Source organism: Micrasema longulum, unplaced genomic scaffold (assembly GCF_059751315.1).
Source record: "Micrasema longulum isolate JH-2025_06_02 unplaced genomic scaffold, ASM5975131v1 h1tg000250l, whole genome shotgun sequence".
NCBI lineage: Eukaryota > Metazoa > Arthropoda > Insecta > Trichoptera > Brachycentridae > Micrasema > Micrasema longulum.
In genome coordinates, this window is record NW_028277455.1 from 232,382 (window position 1) to 254,237 (window position 21,856).

At 32.6% G+C, this 21,856-nt stretch overlaps 2 protein-coding genes across 4 annotated transcripts in view; one reads left to right on the forward strand and one right to left on the reverse strand.

Moving 5' to 3' along the window:
• The window catches only part of kkv (hyaluronan synthase-like protein kkv), a 119,896-nt gene extending 99,482 nt beyond the window's left edge, over positions 1-20,414 (forward strand). Inside the window, exons 4-24 of one of the 2 annotated variants that reach the window (XM_088223728.1) lie at positions 1,007-1,173; positions 3,455-3,782; positions 4,638-4,837; positions 6,399-6,717; positions 7,004-7,224; positions 7,313-7,428; positions 7,516-7,667; positions 7,754-8,016; positions 8,117-8,327; positions 8,404-8,604; positions 8,699-8,925; positions 9,136-9,303; positions 9,382-9,687; positions 10,182-10,423; positions 12,535-12,694; positions 13,761-13,913; positions 14,483-14,659; positions 16,183-16,350; positions 16,454-16,697; positions 16,776-16,918; positions 19,797-20,414. In XM_088223728.1, coding sequence (XP_088079854.1) covers positions 1,007-1,173; positions 3,455-3,782; positions 4,638-4,837; positions 6,399-6,717; positions 7,004-7,224; positions 7,313-7,428; positions 7,516-7,667; positions 7,754-8,016; positions 8,117-8,327; positions 8,404-8,604; positions 8,699-8,925; positions 9,136-9,303; positions 9,382-9,687; positions 10,182-10,423; positions 12,535-12,694; positions 13,761-13,913; positions 14,483-14,659; positions 16,183-16,350; positions 16,454-16,697; positions 16,776-16,918; positions 19,797-19,991 — 4,361 coding nt within the window. In that variant the 3' untranslated portion in view covers positions 19,992-20,414. Of the gene's footprint in view, positions 1-1,006; positions 1,174-3,454; positions 3,783-4,637; positions 4,838-6,398; positions 6,718-7,003; positions 7,225-7,312; positions 7,429-7,515; positions 7,668-7,753; positions 8,017-8,116; positions 8,328-8,403; positions 8,605-8,698; positions 8,926-9,135; positions 9,304-9,381; positions 9,688-10,181; positions 10,424-12,534; positions 12,695-13,760; positions 13,914-14,482; positions 14,660-14,827; positions 15,005-16,182; positions 16,351-16,453; positions 16,698-16,775; positions 16,919-19,796 lie in introns of both variants that reach the window. The other variant, XM_088223727.1, reaches the window with a different exon arrangement.
• Positions 20,406-21,856, reverse strand: part of LOC148283285 (chitin synthase chs-2-like) — a 47,085-nt gene continuing 45,634 nt past the window's right edge. For both annotated transcript variants that reach the window (XM_088223730.1, XM_088223729.1), the window contains exon 24: positions 20,406-20,863. In XM_088223730.1, the coding sequence (XP_088079856.1) occupies positions 20,708-20,863 (156 nt within the window). In that variant the 3' untranslated portion in view covers positions 20,406-20,707. The remainder of the gene's footprint in view (positions 20,864-21,856) is intronic.

Genomic DNA, 21,856 nt, shown 5'->3' on the forward strand with positions numbered 1-21,856 from the left:
AAAATATCTTGCTGAGAATTTTATTTACCTTTCTGATAGTGGTCTTTCGCTTCGCTCTTCTCAGGAGAGAACACTTTCCATTCCTCGACATAGCACATCATTTTTCAGCTATTCCTTTTCCGTCCAAGCCGCTAGACTATGGAATGAGCTACCCCTTCATATAAAAAATGCACCTTCTCTAGCCACCTTCAAGAAACGCCTGAAACATTATTATATATCCCCAGAATCCTGAACTCCATGAGTTTTTACTGCTTTTTTTTCTCAAATGTTTTTTTTTTATCCCTTTTTCTTTTCTTGGTTCCTGTTTCTCTCTCCCTCCAAACTCATTATCTGATCCCACATTTTCCTCATCATTTATATAACATAATGTACTTTAAAAAATAAAATATAATTGTGAATATGTGCAAGCCTTTTCTCCCAATTAAAAAACAGCTGTTTTTAAAAATTAATTAGGTTAATTTTAATATTTTATTCCAACATATGTTTGCATCTTTTAATATATATTTATAGTTTGTTAGTACAAATTTTTGACCAATCTCTTCTTTTGGTTGGCTGGAAGATATTGCTTTTAGCAATAAGCGCCAAAGTACTTATTCTTTATACTTGAAGTTTTAAGTTAGTAAATAATTCTTCTTTTATTTTTCGATGGAGCCTTATTATCTTCACTGCCTCTGCCAAACGTCTCCATTCCTTCCTATCACCCGCTTTCATCATCCATGTTTTACCGGCCATCGAGGCAATGTCACCGACCCATCTTTTTGTGGCCTTTCAGCACTTGTTTGCCCATTGTCTCCACTTTTTTTAATCTGGGTATCAACCTGCCATCATTTTGCCTGACCGAGTGTCCTGCTCACTGCCATTTTAATTTCGCAGCACGATCCATGATATCCACGACTTCGGTTTGGCACCTTATTTCTTCACTTATTCTGTCTCTTAGACATAAACCGAGCATCTGTCTTCCCATGGACATACTTAGCACTATGACATATGTTTTTTTCGATTCTAGGTAGAGACAAGCAGTTCATCACGGTATTACCAGATACAGAGAGGATAGCGTGGATGTGGTGCATCATGTTTGCATTTATGGTTCCTGAAATTGGGACTCTCATTCGTTCCATCAGGATATGTTTCTTCAAAAGTTGGAAACGACCAACTACAGGACAGTTTTTGTTGGTGAGTTTTCAATATAAATTAGTTTATTTGAACATATTTACAACAGAGATGAAAAACATTTTAGAGAGGGTAATATAGAAGTCTACTTATCAACAGGGCTTATGACCTATCATTGGCTGGTTTAAGTGGCCACTTTACACACTGTGTAACATTAACAACTCTTTACAACTCCTTGGGGCGAAGTAAACTCGAGAGTGGCTCGATGATTTGGGGGCCACATGAACTGAAGTACTCTCTTATAATAGAGAAAATCCAAAAGAAGTTTCTGAGATATCTCTACATGAGAGAGTGCAGGTATTATCCTTGGCTATACCCGACCGAGTTTTTCCAGGGTATGCTTGGCTACATCAGTTTAGAGACTAGAAGGAATGTGTATTTGACAACAAATTTTTATCGATTGTTGTGCGGTATTGTCGATAATCCTGAGATTATGATGAGCATTGGTTTGTATGTTCCTGATAATTACCAAAGCAAAGATTGTTTCATATTCCGATATACAGGACCAAACCTCCGATGGTTATGCCTGTTGGAAGAGCTACCGCTATGCTGAACAACATCGCTCTGGATATTGATCTGTTCCATGTATCCGAAGGGGTTTTCCGGAGCAGGATTCTCCTACTACTTTGACATGAATCTCTTTCATGTATTTTTTTCTTTTTTATAATATGTACGTATTGAATGTATGTTTGTAATGTATATGTTATATTTAAATCAATTAATTGAATTCACCATTCCGCCCACATTTAAACATTTATATTCCTTCAGTCCTTTCATCTGTTGATGTTTGTGAAGTTAAAGAGCTAAACCTTTATTTATGCGGGTGAGATTCACTTAATTGAATTATATCACCTACATACGAGGCAACGCCTGAAATTGATTTTTTTTCGATTTCTATACTTCTTCATGGACCAGCAGTCTGACTCTAAGTCCGCGATAATTTAACAAGGGCTCGTGTTAACAGGGGTGCTATTTTGAACCACTCTCGAGGCACGAGAAAACAGTTTTTCTCGTGTATTTTGTACGTAAACACACGAGATAATACGGCCACTAGAGCGTTTGGAATACCAGCCTAGAATACGGATTTGACTTTACATTCGAAGTAAATCACGGCCGTGTTAATTTCAGAGTTAACTTGCGATACCACAGACTCAGAATTAGACCGCTGATTTGTATAGACAAGGACTGGATTGAACTCCCGGGGAGCTGGTCATATTAACATATAACAACTGAGATGTTAAAAAAATTGTCTACAAAAATTTGGACAAACTCAAAATATTGTTAACTAGTATTTTTTTAAAAAGAAATATGAGCGTTTTTATAATTTACCTGAATAATTCAATTTGGTAAACATTTTTAATATGTTCCAAATAGCTCACTATTAGAAAATGGAAATTAAGTTGAGGTAGAGTGGGGTTTCGAACCTCGGACCTCTGATCCGTGAGTCCACAACACTAGCCACGGGACCACACCTCGATTCTTTACGATTTTAAACATTTAAACCGTACATTATATTTAGTGTTTAGATAAGATTTTTTAAACTTTTATTATGAAAATTGTGTTTTTACACTAGAATATTTTATAGTCCCTAGACTGGTACCTGAAGCGTACGACTGATCATCTTACCTTCATGTAACAAAAATGATCAAGATACGCTGCGTTTGGAGTACCTATGCAGTGCCCAATGCACCATTAGATACTGAAGGGATATGATGATGATGAAAAACATCGTTTTCAATAAATATTTCATATCAACCATGCCGGAAATAGAACCCGAGACCTATTGCATGGTAGGCAAACGCGCTGACCATTACATCACGACGCCGACAAACAAAAAATGCTAAGACCTGATATTATTTTATTTTGTGTTATTTATTTTGCACCACAACAGGCCAGGAGGCCTAATTACAGTGGTGACTTACATCACAGAACACCCAGTCTTGAGAAAAAAACCCATTTCATTTTTGTGTTCTCACCGGAAATCGATCCCGGAACCTTCCGTGTGTGAGTCAAGCGTCTTGACTACTACACCACGGAGGCCATAGTATATTTAATATGCTAATACTTTTCTTATTTTTTACATTTTCCGGCCTTTCTTAAAACAATTTTATTCCTTTATACATTCTGGCAGTTCTTTGACAGTTCTGGGACATTGTTTTTGATTTCTTTTCCAGTCTTTTAGAAATAAAAAAATACATAAATAATTTAATAATAGGTGTCTAAACAAAATAAATAAAAAAATAATCAACGTCTTCGTTTTTAACACAGTTGAATTATTTTTCAGGTGTTCCTGACCGAAACTCTTCACACAATAGGCCTGGCAATTCTGTGCTACGTCATCCTTCCCGAGCTGGACGTGGTGAAGGGGGCCATGCTAACCAACTGCATGTGCGTGGTGCCAGGTGTCTTGGGCTTGCTGTCCCGGAGCGCCAAGGAGTCCAAGAGGTTCGTCAAGGTCATCGTGGACCTGGCTGCCATCGCTGCTCAGGTCACCGGCTTCGTGGTGTGGCCTCTCTTGGAAGGGAAGCCCAAGCTTTGGCTGATTCCTGTCGCCTCCATATTCATCTCCTTGGGCTGGTGGGAGAACTACGTCTCTAAGCAAAGTCCCCTGGGTAAGAATAATTTATATCTTCGATTATTTTTTCAATTACTTGTACTTGTTCAATTACTTACTGGTTTATATAAAAAAAACTAGACTAGTTTTTGACACAGAGTAATAATGGACTTAGAGGGATTATGAAATATCTTACTGAACCCAATCACTTGGCAATTTCATGGTTAGAGATCGTCTATAAAAGAAGCTTCTTAAAAAAATAATTTTTCAATGTCTTAGTATATGAATAAAATAAATGTTTTGACAGTCCCTTAATAGACTATCATTTTGTGAGGTTTTCACAAGAGTAAAACAAACCTGGATATTTTTTTAAGAAGCTGTCAGATACTGTAGAATTGCCAATTGTCTATTGTATTTCGAGACCCATTTTTGGCAATTCTACAGTATCTCATAGCTTCATTGAAATAAAATCAAACTTTGTTTTTGCCTTCCCTTTGCAAAATGTAGATTTGATAGTATATGTGGGGACAGTCTGTTTAGGAATAGATTTTCATAAAAAATCTTGAGAAATATTTAATTTAAATTTATCTAAATCCCAAAAGTACTTAATTTTTTTTAAGTTTCGAAGAGAACTTTGAATTATAAAGAAATTTAATTACCTAGAAATAAGGAAACTCAAATTAACGAGCGTTTCCTGTAGTATCAATAAAGAACTTATATTAAAGTAATACATCTGCAGACTATTTAGTTGGTCTGGGTATTGTGGTGTAATTTTTATAAATTCCTTTCATATCCTTTCTTTTCCCACCCGCTGACAAGGCTCTAAAACAGACGCTCATCGAGCAAGTCCTAGAAAAAGAGTGATTCTAGGTAACAGTTATAAGTACATTGAAATATTTGGTCTGTTTTGCAGGTTTCATGAAAGCGCTCGGTAGGGTAAAGGAAGAGATGAAGTTCACAAGATACTTCACATACATGTTTGTATCTGTGTGGAAAGTGCTAGCGTTCCTGTGCTCCATACTACTGATACTCTGGATACAGGGAGATAGCGTCACTGACTTCTTTGGACTTTTCTCAGAAAGTTTCGCGCCCCATCCTATCATTGTTGAAGAGGTATAATAATATTTTTTTATTTAAATAAAAGGCTGAACAGTGCAGAGCTAATAGATAAAAATATGTCTCTTTTTATTTACTTGTGATCTCAGCAGGAACCACACCTAAAGAACCATCTCAACCATTTGACTACTGGGGTCATCTAATATCTCAGTTGACCAATAAATATGATCTGACTTGATTACTAACCCAAGTAGATCTGAACCAAAAGAGGACTGATTTTCTTACCTGTAAATTCAAATACAATATTTTTTACTGATTTTTTAAAATAAATTGTCTCCCTTCGTGATACCATTGAAAAAGCCTAAAATATAACCATACCATTGATCTTTCTTTCTCAATTCATGCCTTTTTTCTTAAATATTATCGAAATATTATTATTGTTAATTGTATTATCGTAAAAGAATGGCTGCTCAGACTCGAAAGAAGTCATCTGGATAAGGCCTTAAGAATAAGAATTTAATGCTGCCTCCAACAATCAATGTTCATTTTTCATTAATTTATTTTATAACTTTTTTATTTCCTTTTTTGTAATCTGTAAATTTCTTTACTTGGTTTTGGTTTTTGGAATTTGGGCTGTTAGTTGCCATTTTTCAATTTTCAAAATTGTTCATAAATCTCAATTTTATTTTATATATTCATTATGTATTTTTTATATAATATTTTTTATCTTTGTTTTTGATTTTTTCTTAAATGTTTTTAGTATTCTATTTTTGTAATTTCTTCATTTTTATTACAATTTCGTATTATTATTATTATGCTGTATAAAATAAAGTATATACTATATAATAAATTAATGTAGATTTAGAACAGGAATTTTTGTAAATAGTGAATCTGCTAGGAATATTTTCTTGCAATTTTTACATGTCCAACACTTATTTTGTATTGCAAGTACTTATGTGCTTTTTTTTTACCAATAAACACCACGCCGTATTTTGGCACTGAACTGAATTAAAAATAAAATATGTCAGGTAAATTTAAATTTTCTTGTTTAATTTATTTTTCTGTTTTATATTTTATTGCTTGAATTTACTTGTGCATGGTCCTTTTTGTTAATATATATTTAACATTAAATTTTAATCGTTTACCAACCATATTTGCTTATGTAGAAATGTCCCTTGGGCCGAGCCGTCTTTTACATAAGGGCACGCGGGGCACGAGTCAGGGCCCCTGGCCTGATAGAGGCCTCAAAATGTCACAACAGAAATTCACATTTTTTTGCTTTCTAAAAGGACCCTAAACTCTATTTTGCCTGAGACAGCCCTTGCCTTTGGGCATAAATGAACCAAATAGATACATAAATGTATTATGATGTATTTGTTATATTAGCTTTGAGCATAAATAAAAACTATTGAATATGCTTTTGAAGTTACTACCACAAGGATGAAGATGACTTCAGGACTTTTACTTATAGTCAGATTTATACTAATGCATAAACAAAATTGTAAAATGTTTTTCGTAATAAAAATAGTTCCTGGATTCAGATTCTTTAATCTTGATTTATTTGCTTTTTTTCTTATTATGAATGAACAATGAACTCGTTACATTTTTATCCTTCTAGATCAAACCTGTACTGAGTGGAACAGTCCTTCCTGACTTATCTGACATCACAAAAACAGGAGACTCCGTGGACATGATGTCATCGCACAACACACCAATTTACGTGTTGCTCATCCAAATCGGGGCAGCATACCTATGTTACGTGTTTGGAAAGTTTGCTTGCAAGATCTTGATTCAAGGATTCAGTTATGCCTTCCCAGTCAACCTAACAATCCCGGTTTCTATTTCACTTCTGATTTCTGCTTGTGGACTGAGAAATGAGGATCCATGCTTCTTCCATGACACGATTCCAGATTATCTTTTCTACGATAGTCCACCAGGTTATTATTTTATTTTTTAATTTGTTAATTTGTGACATGGGCATTATTAAACAAAAAGAATGTATGTTAGTAATAAAATAAGTCAAGTATTAGTTTTTATTTGATCAAATAAATTTTACATAAAATAAATTATTAATGCAGATAGTCATATCGATTCAAACCCACTTTTATCACAGTAAAAATAATTCAAACATTATAATTCCAAATTTTGAGTTTAAAGGTAGTTGTCTAATTGGTAAGTAAAATACTAAACAATCAATCACAAAGATATTTCTTTCCATTTTAGTTTATTTCCTGAATGACTTTATTTCTCGACAAATGGCGTGGGTTTGGCTTTTGTGGTTGCTGTCGCAAACATGGATTACTCTTCATATCTGGACACCAAAATGTGAAAGATTGGCGTCAACTGAAAAGCTGTTTGTTGTCCCCATGTACAATTCTCTCCTCATTGATCAGTCGATGGGTCTCAATAGAAGATGTGATGACCAAACTGATGTTAAAACGGAGGTATGAGCTAGATAAAATTCTCCATAAAATTTTAGAGAGAACTAAGAAAATATGTATCAATTTGTAAAATATTAAATATATTTTGTAGGATTTGGCAGAAATCGAAAAGGAAAAAGGTGATGAATATTATGAAACAATTTCTGTTCACACTGATGGTTCGAACTCTACTCCAAGAACAGTAAAATCTTCAGACCACATCACAAGGTATTTTTTTGCTGGTTAATGTTAAATTCAGATTGGAAATGAATCTGACTACTTTTGATGAGCTCAAACTTCTTGCATTTTTTACAGAATCTATGCATGCTGTACTATGTGGCACGAAACAAAAGATGAGATGATCGAGTTCTTAAAGTCTATTTTGCGTCTTGATGAGGATCAGTGCGCTCGCCGTGTGGCTCAAAAGTACTTGAGGGTTGTGGATCCTGACTATTACGAGTTTGAAAGTAAGAAAGCGATGGTTTTCTGATATTCTACAATTACTCAATATACGCATATTACACAAATATACTAAAAAGAGTTTTTATTTCAGCTCACATTTTCTTGGATGATGGCTTTGAAATTTCTGATCACAGTGACGACGATTCTCAAGTAAATATCTTTGTTAAGCGATTGGTTCATACAATTGACGAAGCAGCATCCGAAGTTCATTTAACTAACATTAGAATGAGGCCACCAAAGAAATACCCCACACCATATGGTGGAAGACTAGAATGGATACTTCCGGGGAAAACTAAAATGGTTTGTCATTTGAAAGACAAGGATAAGATTCGACACAGGAAACGTTGGTCACAGGTATAAATATTTCCTTTAGTTTTTAAAAATTGGTCACATTTACATTCACATGTTATTAAAAGAACTTAATAAAGTTTAAATAATCAAATATTTTTATTAGGTAATGTACATGTACTATTTGCTGGGGCATAGACTTATGGAGTTGCCAATTTCTGTTGATCGAAAAGAAGTTATGGCTGAAAATACCTATCTGCTGACTCTTGATGGAGATATTGATTTCCAACCTAATGCTGTGCAGCTGTTAGTTGATTTGATGAAGAAAAACAAAAATCTGGGAGCAGCTTGCGGTCGCATTCACCCTATCGGTTCAGGTAAGCTATCTCTATAAGACGAATAGGGAAATAAATATAAATAATGATAAACAAAAACAAAATTTGAATTTTTCAGGTCCTATGGTGTGGTATCAAATGTTCGAGTATGCTATTGGTCATTGGCTCCAAAAGGCCACTGAACACATGATTGGCTGTGTACTCTGTAGTCCCGGGTGTTTCTCTCTCTTCAGGGGGAAAGCTCTTATGGATGATAACGTTATGCGCAAATACACCACTAGATCTGATGAGGCCAGGCATTACGTACAATACGATCAGGGTAAACATTATTATTTTCACATTATTAAAATCAAACCGAATGTATTGTCAAAGAACCTATATCTCTAAGCCCAATATTTTCTCCTTTTATGTAGGTGAAGATCGTTGGTTGTGCACTCTTATCTTGCAAAGAGGATATCGTGTGGAGTATTCTGCCGCTTCTGACGCCTACACTCACGCTCCCGAAGGATTCAATGAGTTCTACAATCAGAGACGTCGGTGGGTCCCCTCCACTATGGCCAATATCTTCGACTTGCTTGTGGATTATAAAAAGACTGTTAAAATCAATGACAATATCTCTATGCCTTACATTTCCTATTTGGTAAGCAGTTTTTAAACACATTTCAAAATATGTAACAAATTTGCCATTGAGAAAAAAGTAGGTCTTTTTAAGAAGTCAAAAACAAATTTAAAAAAATAAAAAGTGAGTTGAATCAATGAAACTTTTTCATGCTTTTCTCTCTATTTAGCACATAAAAATAATTATGCTGAAAGCATTTCGAATACTCAAAACACTTTATGTTTTTTACAGATTATGTTGATGGGTGGTACCATTCTTGGTCCTGGAACAATTTTCCTTATGTTGGTGGGTGCTTTCGTAGCTGCCTTCAAAATTGACAACTGGACATCATTCCAATACAATATTTTCCCCATTTTATTCTTCATGTTTATTTGCTTCACATGTAAATCCAATATTCAGGTGAGACTTTGTAAAAGTTTCGATAAAAGATCATCTTAAAATTTTCAAACTCGTTATTTATTTTGATTTTTTTTTCAGCTTCTGTTTGCTCAAATTTTATCAACGGGGTATGCTATGATAATGATGGCAGTAATAGTTGGTACGGCTCTCCAATTAGGAGAGGACGGAATAGGCTCACCATCGGCTATTTTCCTTATTGCATTATCGGGGTCATTCTTTATAGCAGCCTGTCTCCACCCGCAGGAGTTTTGGTGTATAGTTCCTGGTATAATATACCTTCTCTCCATTCCTTCTATGTACCTGCTCCTGATTCTGTATTCCATTATAAACTTAAATGTCGTATCTTGGGGGACAAGAGAAGTGGTTGCTAAGAAAACCAAAAAGGTTTGTGTTGTGATTTCTGCATAACCAAAGGTGGTGGTAAATAAGGTGGGACTTCTGAACTTTTCCTATTCCTGCTTTTTTTCCCTTTCATAAAATTTTTGATCTGGGAAATAGCTCATTTTTGCAAGAATTTTGTTCTTACTTTTCCCGAATAAGTTCATAGTAAAATTTTAAGTGTTAATCTCGTTAAAACTTATGTTGTAGTAACAGAGATGGACGAATGTGTGAAACCTATAGTAATATTTGATTTTTAAATAAATAAAAATTCTTGCAGTTTTTAGCACATTAATGTTCTAACATATTATGTGTACTTCTAAATATTTACTTAATTGATTCCTAAAAGTGCTTGTAAAGAAGACATTTCAATAAAACCAAGGTGATGGATAAAAACGGGGAAAGCTTAAAATGAACAAAATGTGATTTTGAATAATTTCATCGTTGGCGTTTTATTTATCTTTCAATAAAACTTAAACCTTTATTTTTCACAAAATTAGGAAATGGAGGCCGAGAAGAAAGAGGCCGAGGAAGCTCAAAAGAAAGCCAAGAACAAGTCTCTACTTGGACTATTTGGTGGAGGAAGTAATGCTGAAACTAAGGGATCCATGGAACTGTCATTCGCAGGGCTTTTTAAGTGTATGTTCTGTACACACACAGAGGGCGGAGAAGAGAAAGCTCACCTCATTCACATCTCAGATTCCCTGAGTCAAATAAACAAGAAACTGGAGGCAGTAGAAAGGTATTAAAATATGCTTATAATGTAATTATTATAAATAGGTGCAAATTTGACTCAGATATGTCACTTTTTTGACACACACTTCTGAATTGCACAAATAAAGATCAATTACCGCGAAATTGGTACCAAATTTACTGAAATCAAATGGAAATATGTTTTTTTAAAGGTTGATCATAGATTAGACTGTTTGGGCAAAATATCCATCCAGGGCAAAATTGGACGGTTTCGCGTTACCTTAAAATAATTTAAATAAATTTTGACCAATAATGTTATATTTTAATCAAATATAGGATCGTGCTACTGAACTTTCTCTTAGATGTTTAAGAATAAAATATATTAAAACACTGTTATCAAACAAAACTTGTTAATATACCTAATAATAGCATTAGGAGGATTTCTGTCTAAAGTCAATTTTTTATCATTGTAATGTCATATGCATAAAATTAAAATAAAAAAAAAAAGAATAATCCAGAAAGACCATAGAATCATATTTGAATACATCGGACTGTGTCCAAAAATCCCCCCACTATGTGTCATTTTCGCTGCGCTCATTTGTGATGTCGCCGCGTAATGTTGTACGATGGGAAAAAATATAATTATAACATAAATGTAAGGTAAAAAAAACAATTTGTTAACTTCTTTTAAAATTTTATTGTTCGCGCGGAAACATTGATTAACACAACAGAGTAGAATAAGTAAAGGGTCATTTAATAAGAGTAATTTTTAACTTTGAACTTAATCAACGTTCGCATATTGTCAAACCTTATTTTATTGTTGTCATTTTATCGTATTTACTGCATTTTGTGGTTACCTACCGTATCGTATGGGACTCGTCGCACATTATTCATTCGATGTGTATCAGTTAAATTTTAAAATAAAATGCTTTTTTTTGTTCAGAATACGGTTTTGAAATTTAACATGCTTTAAAAAAAAAAATACAATTTATATTATTTCTTGATTTGAATTTTGACAAAAAGGTTTTCTAACTTTTTACTAAGCGCTTTATTGTATCATTTTTAATACAATTACAAGTTTTAAACAATTATTTTTTTATACTTACGCACCCACACACATGCACCCTCTCCCTCATTCATTCCCACACGCATATGTATCCTCTCCCTCATTCATTCACGCATACACACATTCACATACACATGAATACAAACGTCACACAAATACAATTACTAAACTTCTTTTCTTATATATTATGTGTCATTATATTTACAGTGGATTTTTTTAATTGGCTTTAGCATTGTTAAGATTTTTCTACTTATTTTGTTTATGTAATAGCTGTAAAAATCCCAAATAAAATAAAATAAATAAAATATAAAACAAATTTTATTTTACATAAAAATAATATTTTTATCTCATATAATGTCGGACAAATGTCCACCACTGAGTTGTTTGATCCGAGGTCCAATTTTCATTAGTTCTCTCATTAAATGAGCAAAGTAGGGTAAACAAATTTACTACCCTGGCAACACTAACCAAATTTCCATTTTGATTTCTTCGACAATCTGACGGATAGAAAAATAATTCAATTTTTAAGTAATGCATTTGTGACAAACACATTCATTTGATTACATATAAAATGTGATTGCGTTCTGTTTCTTTAAAATCCTAGCGGTATTTCTACACTTAAAAGGACACAACACGGCATAGTTTAATTTAAATCAGGAGTTGCGTATTGAGCGACGTCTACAAAGAAACTAATGGGTCCAAACGTAAAACTACTCATTTATGAGTAGTTTAGTCGCCTTCTGTTTGATGCTCGTATGTGGTTTCTGGACTATTCTTAATTCTATAGTCATATGCATGATTTTTTTTTATATTTACATATTTAGTGCATAACGTATTAATAATAATTAGATTGCTTCAATTGGCCAATTATTAATTAAATGTTAGTTTACACCGTATTATTTGAATTTCTAGATGTTTAATTATTTACTTTTATTTAACAATTATTATTTAATACAAAAATAACATGACAAAATACATTTCCATACTTACATAAATATTAGAAAAAAATGTTTGCAGATCAGATTTAGACGTATTCTAACCAATACGCTTGACATAATACATATAAATTAATCCAAATATTAAAATTGTTTCAGGACTATTGACCCTACTGGAGCAAGCTTCTCTAACAGGCGAAGGTCTCAAATTGCAGGAGGATCTTCACATCATCACCATGGCCTAGGATCTGTCAATGAAGATCCTGAACATGGACTGGGCGATGGATCAGACAGTGAAACACTTTCTACTGTACCAAAGGTCAATTACTTATAAATAAACTTATTTTAAATGTACATAAGAAAACCAACCAGCATAAAGTTACGCTTTGAAATGACTGATGATTTAAGGCTTGGATGATTTTCAAAAAGTAACACTCAAATTAAAATCAACACAAAGCTCATAGGATATTTTAAATACTAAAAGGATAGTGGATTTTAAACAAACTAGATTGTTTTATTTATATTTTCTTTACTTTAATACCAATAAACTTTATTGGACGACAGACAACATCATTTGTATTGCATAAATTTTATAATATTATAAGGGAGCATATTTTTTCTGTGTCCAAGTGGATAAAGTTTACAGTTTTGTATGTGAAATAGAACCAGAACCATGAACGAATGTTTTCAATTCAATGGCCACTTTCTGGTAAAAAATCCTGAAAAGGGAAATCGAGTGGAGATGAGTACGCCTCGTTTTTGAAGTTCTTTCATTGGGTGGTTTAAGTGGGCAATATACACACTGTAACATTCTAACTGGCCACTTGAACCAGCCAATGACAGTTCATTAGCCATGTAAATACCTAGACTTACATATGCCTTCTCTAAAATTTTCTCCATCTCTGTTCTAATATGTTAATTTTTATGACTCCCTAGGGCAGTGGGTCAAATTTTGTAAATGAATTATTTTTAGTACTAGCTCCGTGGGTAACTAAATCAGCTGCGAGGGAAGATGGTTAAAAACTACCATTTTAGTTCTTACTTTTAAAATCCTCTAAAAAGTTTAAATTTCCTTTTTGTTTTAAAACTTTTACTTTTGCAAGTAAAGAGCAGAAAATAAAGGTCGGCATCAAAAAATTTATATAAATATACACAAGTGGAGTGATACGATAGAAAACCAGCTAGACAATGTCTATTGATACATTGTCTGTTGATACATTTTTTTATAAATATGACATTAGATGTAGGTATGTATTATATTATTGAAATATTTTTGATTGTCTGTTCTCTCTTTTGTGCGTGAGTCATATAAAAATCCTGCATGTTGGACAAACTAAAAATATAGTCAAATTTATATTATTAAAATGCGTTTTCATTACAAACAGGAAGAGAGAGATGATCTCTCCAACCCTTATTGGATTGATGACCCTGAGCTTGGTAAAGGGGAAGTAGACTTCCTTTCTGATACAGAATTACTATTCTGGACTGATTTATTAGCAAGATATTTGTATCCTATTGATGACAATAAAGAAGAACAGGTATGCCAAACAAATTAATTTCTTGGAAAATTTTTGATTTTCATGAAACTATTTACAGTAAAAAAAATTGGTTTGATTTTAATGTTTAAAAATTTAAAAAAAATAAATGCTGTAAAATTTTCCAGATTTTTTCGAATACTAAAAAATGCACTACTACTGAATTTCATCAATATCAAAATCATTAAAGTTGTCTGAGAAATAAAATTTTGTAAATATTTCTGGTTTCAAATAATTTAATAGGATAGATATTTAAACATCAGTAGAAATAAATTTGAAAATTAAATTGAATGGATTTGAGTACTTTTCTTTCAGCAGAGATAAATCGATTTCCAAAATTTTGTATTTTACCCAATAATTATATTTTTTACAGGAATTTAAATAAAGGTGGACCACCACACTAGTAAAAATAATTTTACTTATTACATTTGCATGTGGGGTCATACTTTTATTTAATACATTATAAAACTCGCAAAGTTCTTTTCGAATGAACAAGGAATTAATATTAATGAATGTGTTTTATGTTTCATATCCATATATTGTATTGAACGCATTCTTGGAAATGATTTTAGGCACGTATTGCCAAAGATTTGAAAGAATTACGGGACCAATCTGTGTTCCTTTTCTTTATGCTGAATGCGTTGTTCGTGCTTATTGTGTTCCTACTCCAATTGAATAAGGACCTTCTTCACATCAAGTGGCCGTTGGGAGTTAAAACTAATATTACTTACGATGAGAGCTCCCAAGAGGTAATGTCAGCTGCTATTTCTACAGGGAGTCACTATTCAAAAAGGACTATAGGACTTTGCGAGTAATTGTAGAATTAAGTTCCCCATTTCGTGTGTCCTCGTCATTTTTGAATTTTGACATTCTATTTCGCTTTATTGATTGTGTTTTGTTTCTGTGCCGTCTTACAGGCTCGCATCGCAGCCGACTTGAAGGAACTGCGGAATAAATCAGTTTTTGCCTTCGTCATGTTCAATGCGTTATTTATATTGATCGTATTTTTGCTACAACTGAACAAAGACCAACTCCACGTGGAGTGGCCACTGGGGATTAAGACAAATATCACATACAACGAGGAGACAGGAGAGGTACAGCTGGAAACGGCTGCAAATATATTGACTGTGCTACTTTCTTATCTAACGATCTAAACTATATCCCGACATGACCCGCATCCTTCTGGCACAGTTGCATGAATATGCAAGTGTTCTTAACAACTGGGAATGGTTTCTTGATATATGTGCATCTTGACTAATGGGACAGGGTATACGTTATACTGCTCCCACTTCCCTTCACCCACTACCGTCATCTACCCATCCGCTCTATGCTCCTTCCCCTCATCAGTACATGGCGTGAAATCCTTCATCGAAGACACATACATACCTACTTATTTCTGAATGGAGATGGATGACTCTATCATAAACTAATCTCTATCATAAATGGCTACTTCATAAGCAAATGAAGATGTATTGAATGAGAGACATATTTATTTTTAATTTCTTCAATCATATTCATCTACACCCCCTCTTTCACTTTGAATATACGTATCATAATAATGGATAATAAAACCATTTCATTACTAATTATCGATATTACGTGTACTCCACTTACACTTGAGCAGTTTCTTCCTTATATACAAAGTATTCCAAGCCCCAGCTTCTACAATAACTACAAAACAAAATATTTATCCGACTGACCCGACCACAACGAGGTTTAGCTGCAATAATAAATGACTTTCTTGTTAACAAACTTCGCGAAATGATCGAATATCTCAGGAAGTGTTCTTCGGATATTCCCGCTTCTGATTCCTATTACCATGTTCCCTACCTATGTATATTATATATATATGTATGTACTGTGCATAACTTCAGAATACTTTTTACTTACCTGTTCTGGTTTAATAGGGTTCTGAATGTGTGATATAAATTATTTGTAATTAAAACATCTTTCAATTTTTTATATAATAATATACACATTAAAATATTTGGTGTTTTGTTAATATTAAGACTTATAAATATCTTTTTAAAATTTTCTATACATATAAATAAATATCCACATACTATTTGAGGTGTCGGACTTTACCATTTTTAAAGAGGAGATATTGTTATATTTTTACCATCACAGTATTAATGTGTATTATGTATCATACACAAAGCACAAAATTTTACTAATTTTTTCATCTTTTGAAATTTATAAGAACACAATATTTAGTTTGAAATATTCGCAAACCACTTGTTGAATTTTCACTAATGTGTTTCGTAACTTTTAGGTTCACATATCCAAGGAATATCTGCAATTGGAACCTATTGGATTAGTGTTTGTGATGTTCTTTGCTCTTATTTTGGTTATTCAATTTACCGCCATGTTGTTTCATCGATTCGGAACTCTGTCACATATTTTGGCATCAACAGAACTCAACTGGTTTTGTTCTAAGAAGGTATTAAACAATAAATATAAAATTATCTTATAATAAATTTTTTCAATGATCTTAATTCACCCACATTACTATTTGTTCAAAATGAAACTTGAATTTTTTTCAGACTGAAGATTTGTCTCAGGATGCCCTGCTGGATAAAAATGCGATTGCTATTGTGAAAGATCTTCAAAAACTTAACGGTCTCGATGACGATTATGAGAATGATTCTGGTTCGGGACCAGACAGAGTAGGCCGAAGGAGAACAGTTCATAATTTAGAAAAAGCACGACAGAAAAAGAGAAATATCGGAACATTAGATGTTGCATTTAAAAAGAGATTCTTCAATATGAATGCTAATGATGGACCAGGTACGGTGATTCAATTGTAGACAAGATGTTCATCTTTTTTTTAATACAGTAATTATATTGCGTGAATTGTTTTTTTAGGAACTCCTGTGCTGAATCGGAAAATATCTATGAGACGTGAAACCATCAAAGCTTTAGAAACTAGAAGAAATTCAATTATGGCTGAGAAGAGAAAATCACAGATGCAGACTCTAGGCGCAAATAATGAATATGGTCTTTCTGGGGTAAACATTTGACCATTTTTAAAGATTTATTAATACTAGCGGGCAACATGCTGTATGTTACATACTGGAAAATTCTGTCCCATGGCCCCCATGTAATTGACCCCGGGGGCTTGTTTTATCGGCCCTACGGGCCTCAGTGGATTGGTTCTTAAGGCCTTAGTTAATTAGGATCTCGGATGCGTTATATTAGTTTTCCATAATAATAAAAGACCTATTGTGTTATTTAGGATACAACTCGTCAGCCTCGTAGTGTAATTGTCAGCGCATTTGCCTACCAATCAAGAGGTCTCGGATTCGATTCCAGACATGGTTGACATAAAATATTTAAAATGGTGTTTTTACATTGGAATATTGACTGGTCATCAAACAAAAAAGTTATCAAGGTACACTGTGATTGGTATACCTATGCACCATTAGGTGTGGAAAGAGAATTATGATGATGAAAAAGTAACTGTTTAAAGTAATCTATGAATATCTCCAACTCATTAAAATTTTATCAGCGTACAATTAATTATCCTTGACTCATTTTTAAATTTTATCAAAAAAAAAGAAAAGATATTATTTCAAATTATTTAATTACTTAATTGAGATATGATAAAAAAAATAAGATATGATATCAAATTATTTTTACGAGATAAGCGACAAGCGACAATAAGCGACTCAATTAATTCTGAATAAATAATAATCTATTATTAAGCCGATAAAATCAGCAATAATCTCTAGGACTTTGGCAAGTTAATATAAACTCATTATAATGTATCTTATCATTTGTTGTTGAAACAAAAAATAATACGTAATAAAAATGGATTATTTTGTCTAATCCTTCACAAACATACTTATTGTTGGCTGGATGCAAAATATTTTGAGTAACATTTTAACATAAATAATTTTTTTATGTATCCACCAACGTACTATTTACAAAATTTTATCGATAATTATTATTTGTGTAGAAGTATTATAAGTAAAAATGTATTTAATTTTCTATAATTCATGTTTAAATTGCTCTCCTGAAAATAACAGTAAAATGCAATTAACGGTACTGCATTCCATCCAACGATATTTATGATACTGTGAATATAATTACATTATTTCCATTTATAGCTTAAAGTATTAAAATGTTGCCATAATCAATGAAAAATTCAGCTGATGTATCAGATCTGTCGTCACTCTCAATTTTGTAGCTTAAAAATTACCAGAATATTTTTAAATTGTGTGTTATATATAAATTATTTTATAATACATACAATGGGCACTTGCATCACAGGACACATCAAACTTCAGGTGACAAGACGCAACACGGCTCTAATGACTGGAAACCTAAGACAGACGCCCCCCCAACCACCATTGATTCCAGTTACCTTCAAAATGACATGAGAGTTTTATTTACAACTCAATTGACATATAATAAAATAAAATACAACAAATGAACACTGAACAATACTGTTTGAACCTAGCTCCAATCTCCATAGATTGGAACAATTTAACGTATAATATTATAAGAGAGAAACAATGTCCTATTGAACGCCACCGAAATCAATGGTGGTCAGGGTCAGGGAGCGTCTGTCTTTGGTTTCCCGTCGTTAGCGCTGTGTTGCGTCTCTGCGATGGCAGGCTTGTCACCTGGAGTTTGATGTGTCCATTGTTGCAAGTGCCCATAATACCTATTAGTCCAGAATGATTAGATTTAAATTAGCCATAAACTGTCAACTCTCATTTAAAATTGTGCATTTATTTTATTGAAGGCACGTTTACTTATTCAGCAAATATTGTAACTATTAAAGAATTTGCATAGCGCCGCCGTCGCAGTAAGCAAAAGCCATCTAAGTACGTCTTGATAGCGAAGGAATACTACTCTTTCAACATGTTCTTTGCAATAAGTAAATCCACAATTCAAATTCCATGCTCAAATTCTAGCTGCTAGCGTTCAAAAGTAATAAGGGTTTAAAGCATGTAATATACCACTGGACAACCTGTATAATACTTTATCTCAAAACGCAAGTGAGAGAGGGGTGGGTAGTTTTGAGTAATGATTTAATACCATATATATAAAACACATGCACAAAAAATCGGCTGATTATGACACATTTTGCTTAAAACCTAAAATTCCTATATTCAAAATTAAATTCCTAAAATACTCTAGAATGATTCAATGACTAGGCTTAGTTATAAGTAAAATTTCGAAATTACGTTGTTTTTAAATGTATAGACTAGTATTTTCTTTGTTTATAATGGCCAAATAACATAGATCAGAAAACTGAACAAAAAATAATTAGCAATGCAAACATACATTCAGAATGAAAAATTTTAATTTTGAAATTTAATAGGTGGTAATTTTGCAAATTTTTAATTGTATTACACGGGTTATATTTGTCGGCCTCGTGGTGTAATAATCAGCCCGTTTGCCTACCATCTAAGAGGTCTCGGGTTCGATTCCTGACATGGTTGATATTAAATATTTATGTAAAAGGGTGTTTTTACACTAGAATATTACAGTCCCTGGACTGGCACCTGAAGCGTAAGACTGATCATTTTACCTTCATGTAAAAAAAATGATCAAGATACGCCGCGATCGGAGCATCAATTAAGTGCCCCATGCACCATTAGGTGCGGAAAGGGAATGATGATGATTAATTATTAGTCTTCGTGTAAAAACAATAAATATAATATGTTAACTCACACAATATGTACTAGGCAGATCCAGTCTGACAAAAAATAGTAGAAATCGATAAAAACTGGAATTAGATTAGATTTTTACGTAACACTATATCTATAAGTGTTTGCGAGGACAGCCATAAAAAACCGCTGCCCTCAAATATATTCTACTCATTTTTTAATGATTTTTTACAATATTTAAAAATATTATTCTGTTCTTGTTAAGATCAACAACAATGTCGGCATACCTGCCCGGAGCATGAGAACGTCGAATGCTGGAATATCGGTGAAGGACGTATTCACAGATCCCAACGGAGGACAAATTAACAGAGCGTACGAAGGAGCACTGGACGAAGATGACACCAACTCTCTGAGACTCCAGTCGAGGCCACAAGTGACATTCCAAGGACGATATCAATAATGAGATTATTTCTTAGCCTATGTATAAAACATATTTTCAAGTCGAAATAGTCAATCGATTGAATCTGCGCTAAAAACAATAAATTATTACTAGGCGAATTAGTATTATAGTAAAACATAATATTTCTTTATTCCCTATATATTTTTGTATCTTTTTTATAATTTTTCTTTTTATCTCTATTGTATTGTACTGCCTTATTTTAATGTTTTATCTATCTGGAATTAACTTTCCAATATTTATAAGATATAAACATTGAACTGAATAAAAACATTACTGCCAATTTTTTTAAATGAATGTTGTGATATTTTATCATAATAATTATACTCCTTTAATATAATTGACTCGTATTCATACTGTCGAATTCTAATTAATGATGTAATTATTGAATTAGGTAAATTTAAGTTAAATAAATTATGAAAACAAGGAAATGGTTTGATTTCTTCCAAGCTTCAGCTTCAGCTTCATTAATTAAGTGCTAATTTCATACAAGATTATAATAAAATGGTTTTTTTTATTGTGAGATCAACATTTTCCTACAAAAAAATTCAATGGAAAAATTTCAAAACTACGTTATGTGTTATATTTTGTGTACATTATTTTAATTATAATTATTTTCAATACATATAATAAAATGCATAATAAGCATAAGTGGAAAATTAAAATACTAAAATTAAAGTTTTTTAATACTGGTTGTTGGAAGACAAATAAGATAGTGATTAATATTTAAATTTGACTACACTGGGTCTTGCCTGTGGCATTACATCATCATCATCATCATAAGCAGGTTCATATCCTCTGTTGATCTGTGCGCCATTCGGCTCAACAATGGAGGACCTCATACTGCGTGCCGGGATGCCCGTGCTATTATTAATCTGAAATGTAGAAAATATATTATTAACTTTCATGTTATTTCATTTCAAAAGAAAACAAATAAAAAATTACTGCTAAATCTTAAATCATTTAAAAGTTATTAAATATTTGTGGTCATTTGATGGCATATCAAAAGAGATAAAGAATGCTAATAATTATTAAGAAAATGACATATAATCATTTGATCATCGCCCTCCACTCAGAGTAATAATTTTCTAGAGAAGCCCTTAAGCTCTATTGCATAGAACAAAAGCGTTCAATATTTTTGGTTTGGTTTTAGTTTGGTTTTTAGTTTAACAACAAACAATAATGGACGGTTTTGGTTAGCGCCTGCAATTCTCAACACAAGTACCTACGGCCCGTTGTATTGCTGTAATTTGTAGCTAACTTCGTGGTTAATAATCATACAGTGGTTTTTGTCCATATGGGCAACTCTATTAGCCAGTGGCGTATTATTACTCTAAGGATTCGTTTGAAAGTTGTTAGGTTGTGTTAAGTCGTAGAATTTGAGAAAGAAATTGAGTCACAGTTATTTTTTCCCACATAACATACAAATCTTTTTCTATCTTTAAATAACCGAAGATGAAGTAGTTTTACTACATTATAAAAAAAGGCAAAACAATGAGACTTTTTATCAAATATACTAATTTATAAATATTCTATCAATCACCAAGCAGGAATATTAAGATATTGCAGGCAAAAAAATATACTTTTATTAACACTATGAAAATATGAAATTTCATTGAAATATAGCTAGTATTAATTAATGTTAGTATATTTATTTATTTATTTATTAACGGACATTGTCCATGTATACAATTTATAAGGTTTAAATATTACAATAAAAGAGTAGTTTAAAACATTTAAAGAAAAAAGAAAGAAGCATTGACAAACATAGGGGACATCGAGACAAGATCTGGACTATTTATTTAGTGCTCGTTTAAATCGTTGTAAACTTAAACCAAAAAAGTCCAGATCCTGTCTTGAGTTAACAA